Raw genomic sequence first — 8,963 nt, forward strand, 5'->3', positions numbered from 1 at the left:
TCTATCTCTCTCATTCTCTCTCTATACACACTCACACATACACACACACACTCTCTCACACACATTACATCAAATATAAGATTTTATTGTAATTTATTAATCATGTTGTGTTAACTTTAGTTGTAGTTATGTGACACATTGAAAATTCTATACCTTCTTACAAGAACTGATTTTAAATAACAGTCTAAAAATCTCTTCAGAGTTAAAATATAAAATCCAGATTTGAAAGAAATCATACACAAACATATACACATGAACTTACATTTTTTTTGTTTAAAGTAGGTAAAAATGAAAAAAATAAATATAAATTTAGCAGATATTAATAATTTACCTCTCCAGGTCCTCCCTGGTGGCACAGTGGGTTAAGGCACAGCACTAAGAAGCTAAAGCCACTTCAGCATGAGTTTGATCCCCACCTTGGAGGTGACCCACATGGCACGGCAGGCTCTCCTGACAGGCCTGCTGCTCCCCTGACCAGTGTACTTTGTCAGTCTGCCTGTTCTGTTCCCCACTCTGTCTCTGGTGAATAATCTTACCACTCCTGTACATCTGGACTATACCCCAGCTGTGTATGCATAAACAAATTTTTAAAATATATAAATATTTTACCTCTCCGATTAGTGCAGTAATTCCATCTGACTCATTTACCCACACCTTTCGTTCATTTCCCCTCACATATGTCTCATATTGTTGTCCATTTTCAAGATTACTTAAGGCAATTCCAGGGTCCTAATAATAGAACAAAACAAACAAAATTTCTGTTAGCTTATAAATGTGTACATGAAAATCATTACAATAACAACAACAATAATAATAATATATAATCAATCATTACCAAGATGATAACATATTTCTGTCCATGTGCATGCAAATCTTTAACAAATTCAGGGAGTCCATTAAATGCAACTTTATTATAAGTAAAGGCTTTCTTGTTTTCCATGTAGTCAATATCAGTCACCTGTGTATCCTGAAATTTAGTAGAGTACATTTTCTTAAAATATACTGAAATAACTTTTAAATCACTTTATCCATTAAGCACAATTGATTTCTATTATTAATAAGTAAAATTATATGAGGGCTTTCCTGATGGCACAGGTGTTAAAGACACAGGGCTATCAAGTTATTGCCATCCACTACAGAACAAGTTTGATCCCCAGCTTGCCAGGGGGCTGACCCACATGGTATAGAGACCTCTCCTGTATCATTCACTGCTCCCCTCAGCAGTGTATTTCACTCATTCTTCCTGTTCTACTCTCCATTCTGTCTCTGGTGAATCCTTTCATCTCCTGTACCTCTTTCCTGAATTCCAGCTCATGTATGAATAAATAAATCTTAAAAAAAAAACTAATGAAATTCAATCCCTTTTAACTATTCAATATTTATAATAAGTGTATTTTTATAATTCTAAAGCTTGTAATAATACATTATTATCCAAATTTCTCAAAAATACCAATAGATATGCATGTTATATATTATATATATGTATATATAATTTATTATGAAAATAAAATCTTAGGCTTTACAAATGCATGTTTTTGTTTTGTTTTTGTATATTTTTAACTGAGGTAATCACTGTCTAGGATCATACCCTTGTATATGTTCACTACCATTACATAAAAAATGTACAGATACTGGGCATTCCTGGTGGCATAGGGGTTATGTCTCAGCACTATGAAGCTATCCTTGAAGATATCCATAGCCACTGCAGCAGGAGTTTAATCCCCTGGTCAGGGAGCAAATTCACATGGTTCAGCAAACATTTCCTGTCTCGCTGGCTGCTTCCCTTAGCAGTGTATTTCAGTCAATCTGCATGTTCTGCTCCCCACTCTGTTTCTGGTGGAATCTTCTAACCCCCTGCATCTCTGGCCTACATCCCAGCTTCGCACACCTAATTAAGTATAATAAGTAAAATAAATAATAAATAAATGCAGTTACTACAAAATAAGATCTATATGTGATCTATGATGTTATTCAGATTTGAACATATTTTACTAGTATATCTTTTAATCAATACCAAAATTTCAAGTAAGTCTGGAATTGCAAATAAACATAAAATAGACATTATTAATAAAGACAGTTTAATATAGGACTACAGAGCTATTAAAAGCAGCTTAAATTCAATACATATGGTAAATAAGTATGCAATATAAGTAAGTTAGAATATTAATGACAATTGCCTACATTATTATATAACAATATATAACTTGTTCTATTTCCCTAAAAGCCCTCCATTCTACTTACAAATGGTATACGAGCATCCCGATTTCTCTTTACCACTTCCTTCACTACATCAAGTGTCTTATAATCCCAGCGACTTAGTTGGAATCCAAGACTCCAGTATGCTGGCATTGCTGGTAGTCCAGTGAGCTTGAAGATATTACCATTTAAATAGTTTCAATAAAGAACATTAGAATCAAGGTTTTTGAAGTCAGGAAGAGGGTGGGGCAAAGTACTTTATACTATATACATTGACCTTTCTCTGTGTGTATGCATCATATATGAAAATAGACTTTTAAAGTTTGCAAATTATTTGTGCATTGATATTTTCATTTTATATCTTATATGGATATATTATCTTTAAAACACAAAATAATCTGCCTATTGAAGTGAGTTATGCTTTGAATTTTAATATATTGATACCATTAGTAGTCTATGTAAAAAGGAAAATTTGTTTTTCTTCAAACAAGAAACAAAATTTATTTTGCCTATTATAAACATAATTTGAAACTTATTTAAATGCATCACTGATTAAAAATTATCTACAACATATATATTTTTATCTTATTTATTAAATTCAAAACTCTACAAATCTTTTTGTAAAATTACATAAATACATGTACACTATAATATATGTATACTTGTCATTCCTTTTTCAAACATTAACTTAACTACTGCTTAAAATAGATTTTCTTAACATGTAATGGACAATTGTTCCAACTAATATTTTACAAATTAGATGTATTTTTACATAATGAGTTACATCTACATTTAGTGGCCTGACAATCATAAATAGTCTGTATACGAGGTCAACATAGTTTGTAATTATGTCATGTATCAAAACTGTAAATTGTATATGTTTTTCTGAAATTCAGACATACAGACATTGTAAAATATTCAATTGTGTAAAGCTATCTATTCTCGTAACAGGGTTGTGAATCTTAAAAAAATTTCTTCTCTTTTGAGATTAGTTTTGAAAATAGAAATTATATGAACAGATCTATCAATAAATTAAAGTTTTAAAAATAGGCTTGATCCTTAAAATCTTATCACAATAATTTCCATGGTAACTCAAAATAGACACCATTATATGGGAGAGACTTTTAGAATCAGGCTCAAGGTTAGCCCCATATTCTTCACCTAAGGTCCATCTAGGGATCAGGTACATTAAAATGGCATTTATTAGGCATGAGAATTGCATAGGCACTAACCTTAGAAAGTTTCAGAATATGCTTCAAAATTTGTCTTTTTAATCCTATGTGACAAACTGGATTTTCCTGGGGTTTACCACTGCACTTAAAATACAAATTTATCTAGCTTTCTCAAAATTTAGCTTTCTTAAAGATTTTTATATAAATAACTATAAACTATACATCAATTTCTTATCTTCAGACTTGAAATTAATTTTAGCACATGAAAGTAAGCTATGATAAGTAAAAATTGAATAGGTAACTTCTCAAAGAAGTCCAGTTACTGAACTCAGATATCTACTAGCAAGGACAAATAAAATTAAGTATACATATTTAAATATACACACATATGTTCATATAATTATGAAATACATACATACACACATACATGCATACATACATACATGTTATGGCATAGAAAAACAAAATGAAAACACTAACTGACATCTGGAAACCAGTAAGTTCGAAGAATATATTTAGCTAAGTCGCTACAGGTGTATTTTAAAAAGTCTTTTAAATATGTGGACATGCTATATAAAAGTATAGCAGAAAATAATTGCATAAAATAAATGTTAAACACACCTCTTGATATTGTTGGACCACTTGTTCTGGAGTATCTCCTAGAAAGATGTAAAAGTCCAGAATCCCACCAATTACTCTGTAAGTTACTATTGGTGTAGGCTGGATTAAAACTTCTGTAAAATAAATATCAGAAGAATATATAAGTAATAACAAGAAACACAGTATTGTGTCTTAGCTACATATTTTCATATTGTTGTTAAATTCTTAAGAGAAAATGGGGTACTGGAAATAGGAAAGCTATAGGAGAATAGTAGAATGCCCTCTGGGGTAAATTTGTTTTAGAATACACCAAATTATCCTCTTGCAGATGTTACAAATGCTCCTGTGAGTTTGTATAGGAAAATCCAGAGGATAAAAATTTTACAAAAAATATTTATTTTTATATGTGTATTTCACTTAGTCAATCTAATTGAAGAATTCGGAAAGACTTTTTCATCAAATATTAACGTTTACAAAAAATAACCATAAAAACCTTTATTTTTGTATATATATAACGGTAATTAATTGAATAACTATGTAATATATAGCTCTTAAAAGGTCATTTCTGTATATTTCAATATCACTGTTTCACCTATTAAATGCAGATATCACATTCACAACATAAAAACAATCTGTATTTGAATTATCATCAAATAGTCACTCTTACCCATTGCATTACTATTCATTAAGAAAACACCAAATGACTTTCCAGATGTATCCTCAATGCACATAAAGAATGTTTGATGGCCATATAAATTATTATTGTTCTAGAGGAAAAAATAATTTAACATGAAAATATTAGTATATTTAAGTAAAACTAGTAATGCATTTAAATAATATATTAATTTTGATATGTTCTTGGCTTATTTATATCTCTCTATGCATTTCTTTGTCATTTGAAGCACTATGAACATTTAACTTTTTAGTATATCCAGGTATAACATATGTACCATAATACATATATTATGTTATTATTAGATTACTCTAACTTCCTTTCTGCTTACTATGATTAAATGAGTTTTAATAAGCTATTTATGATAGGGTAATTACATATCTATCCAATAAATACTGCACAAGCCAAATACACTGCAAACAAAGGACAAAACTACTTGTTTGGTGGATATAGAATTTCAAAGGAAGGAACATACGGAAAGTAGCTGAAGTTTTCTGCCTGGTTGTAATTAGTAACCTGTTACAAATGGAATTCTATACAAAGGAATTAGTAGAATTTCTTAGTAGATCTGTACAGAATGATATTCTTTAAAACACTTTATACATTTCAGGAATGAAACAGCACTGGAATGTAAAAATAGTCACAACATTTGACTCAATACAAAATTGTGCAAATATTTCAAAATAAACTTTTAAATGGTGTAATCTTTGTCCTGGATTATCACACCTTATAGAAATATAGACAAATATCTACACAAATAATATACTTTGATAGTTTTTATATTAAAATAAAAATAAGGATTAAAAGTAAAGACTGATCTGTACGCGGGGGTTATGAGAAGTCCTTTTGAAACTCAAATGTACTCCTAATGACTTATGATGTAAATGATCAAGGAAAACACACTTTAGTACTTGTAAAGAATACAATCCCCCTGTTTTTATTTATTAATTTATGGAATATTATCATATGTTATAAAATTGGAGAAAGTGAGCAAAGATACATATTATGGTGCCCAATAGATCCACAGACACCATGTTTATACAAACTCAGCTGAACATTGTTTAAAATTATTTAAGTATTTTAAAATTATTTAAATTGCAACAGTGATTTAAAAATGAATAATAAAATATAAATATTGAAATCAAATGATAGTATTCATAAGATGGAAATAATTATTTAAACACTCATGAAATTTTTCACTTAATACATGCACTTAGGGCTTTGTTTTCCATATTCACCCACTCCTAAAATAAACAAAGTTCTGAGTTAGGTATCATTGACATAAAATAAATGATTGTTTAAAATAGGTTAAAATTATTTGCTCTGATTGCATTTCATTTATAAGATAGTTCCTTACATCACCAGGAAGTTGATCCCGTGTAAAAATTGGCCATGTTTTCCAGGATAAATCATGACGAAATCTTTTATGAATATGTTCTCCAAAACCATACATATATTCGCTGGGAAGTTTGGTAGAGATCTGTAAATACTGGTCAGAGTACACCAGGGGACCAATGCTGGTGTCAAACCTGTGCCATGAAAGAAATCAATAAGTGTTCTAAAAAATACTTAATTTGTTCTACTAAGCTCAGATCTATGCTAACATCGTCTCAATTTCATTTTGATATGGCAGTCTTTAGCTGTCATCATTTCTTCGATAAACATGACAGAACTTGTCAATTATGATACTAATTGTTTCACATTGTTACAATCCTGTTTTTTACATCAACACTAACATACTCGTTTGCATGCATTTTTTCCATTAATCTTCATCACAAGCCTAAACCATAACTATTCTTATTACTCTCAATCTACAGGAGCCGCTACTTGGATAATGTTCTCTAAGGTGACAAACTATTTTAAGCAGAGTCAAATTTCAAAAGTAGTACTATGCTTCAGAGGCAAAGTGTAGAAGTTTCTACATTTCTAATATATGCTCATATTAAGTTCAAAAATATTTTCCAAAAGAAAAAAAATATTTTATATTTTATGAATATCAAATATATACCACAATAAATGATAAATGGAATATAATATTCTTGTTACAGCATATAGTAATAGTAAATTATTAAAACTACTTAAGAACAGAAATTTTTGAACATGAATGTTGATAATCAATTTTTGAACACGAATGTTGATAATCCCTGGGGGGCCTTCCCTGGTAGCTCAACGGGTTAGGACTCAGCACTGCAAGCTTGCGCAGCCATTTCAGTGCTAGTTTGATCCCTACCCCGAGGTGATCCACATGGAGTGACAGACATCTCCATTTTCATTCATATATATGCATATATCCACAGGATATAAAACCCCTCCATCATTATAATATATATATATATATATATATATATATATATATATATATATATATATATCTTCATCCAGTTTAGCAAGAACATTTATTATTTCTACAAGTGTCTTAAAGACTACTGTAACTCTATTCTAACAAAATTACATTTAAATAAATGTAAAATATGATAATTACTTACAAAACTCTGTCATTGCTCTTTCTAATGACTTTGATGCTAAATGGATTTTGTGTAACTTCTACTTTATACAATGGATCAGAGGCTGCAGTTCCAGTAAATTCCTTTACAAACTGATGAGGAACTTCATATCTTTTATTATTCGTATCAGTAATCTGTAAATAGTCAAACAAGTTAACATTACTTGATTCAAAACTATCACTTAATTTTCAGTTCTATTCTAGGTACAAATGAAAGTTTCAAACAGAATATATATATATATATATATATATATAAAACTACATAATATATATATATATTACTACATAATATATATATTACTATATATATAACTACATAATATATATATATATATATAATATATATAGATATATATATATTTATATATTACTATGACAACAAATGGTGATAGAGGAGATCCCTTGTTTCATTCCTTAGAATATCAAATAATTAACCAAGGGGTCACTACACTTAGAGATACTCTCAGTTGATGTGACACTGAAGTATTCCTTATATGTCAGATAACATCATGGACTGAATCAGGGATAACATAGAAGAGAATAATCTTTCATTAAACAGGGAATGGAGAGAGGAAAAAACCTGGAGTCTATGGTTCAACATGGGGAACACAATATATAGGACAATTAACTGAGTCAGGGATCCTGGTGAAGAGAGAGTTAAATGGTTTAGAGACATACAATCTCGATTAAGGTGGAAGATCTCTGGTGCTCCACAGACTAACCTCCCATGATGAAATGAAAAAAAATAGAAAAGATGCTCAAGATAACACCCCCTTCCATATTTCAGAACATTCATTGATCTCTTGAAGAACATTGTCAGTAGGGAAACTACTGAATCTCAATATGGGGCCCCCCAAAAAAAGGAAGAATAGAATGAATGCACAAACAAAGGTCAAGTGTCACCTTAATACACTCATGTTAGTGGCTGGTTATCCAGAATTCTCTCCCGTTCTAATTCAATAAGAATAAACAGGTCTCAACTACAGAAGTCAACAAAGCTCAACTATATTAATTAAATAAAATAAAACCATAGCATCATCTGTAGAAAAAGTAACTACTATAGAAATTATAAAAATATGGGAAAATTTAAAGCAGCAAAATTGGAAGACATAAAAAAAAAAAAGGAGCACATGACAATTCAAGAACTCAAGGGAACGCCATTAAGTAGAAAGAAAAGTTCATACTCAGAAAAAAATATATATTTCATCATATATTTTAAAAACATAGATAAAAAATGAGCTAAAAATAAATATCAAAAGGATGTAGAAAATTAATTTTTGAATGAGAAAATAACAGATTGAGGATGTAAAGAGCTAAAAAATATGAGATTAAGCTACTGAGAAAAAGTTATGGAAGGAAAATAGAGCAATTGAGAATAAAACCAGTGACTCCTAGGACAATAATGTGCCAAGAAATTAAATAGAAGAAAATAGACAAGGCAGAAAAACATGAAGGAATTCAAGAATTATAAAACTCTATTAGCAAAGACAACATAAAAATAAAGGATAAAAGAGAACATTTCAAAGTATTGAGAGAAACAATACTGAATAAAAAAAAAATCAAACCTAGGATGTGAGTTAAATATACAATTCCATGAAGGCAAACATGTGCCAGATTTTCTAAGTGAAATTACACTTACAAAGTTTTTTTTTTTGTGGGGGGGGTGGGTAGCTGAAGATGGCGGCAGAGTAAAGACACCGAGATCACTGTGTCCAGGCTTGTACATGAATTGAGGACAGAAAACAGACTATAGACTTACCTACTACGAATTTCAACCCAAATGAAAACACCCTGGACTCACTAGAAGGTAGATAACTGC

General features: G+C 30.1%; 1 protein-coding gene across 1 annotated transcript in view; it reads right to left on the reverse strand.

Moving 5' to 3' along the window:
* The window catches only part of SI (sucrase-isomaltase (alpha-glucosidase)), a 104,001-nt gene that overhangs the window by 75,863 nt on the left and 19,175 nt on the right, over positions 1 to 8,963 (reverse strand). Inside the window, 7 exon segments of the mRNA XM_004674929.1 lie at positions 610 to 729; positions 836 to 967; positions 2,242 to 2,367; positions 3,990 to 4,102; positions 4,636 to 4,735; positions 5,999 to 6,170; positions 7,128 to 7,279. Coding sequence (XP_004674986.1) covers positions 610 to 729; positions 836 to 967; positions 2,242 to 2,367; positions 3,990 to 4,102; positions 4,636 to 4,735; positions 5,999 to 6,170; positions 7,128 to 7,279 — 915 coding nt within the window.

This window comes from Condylura cristata, unplaced genomic scaffold (assembly GCF_000260355.1).
Source record: "Condylura cristata isolate star-nosed mole 26May11 unplaced genomic scaffold, ConCri1.0 scaffold00003, whole genome shotgun sequence".
NCBI lineage: Eukaryota > Metazoa > Chordata > Mammalia > Eulipotyphla > Talpidae > Condylura > Condylura cristata.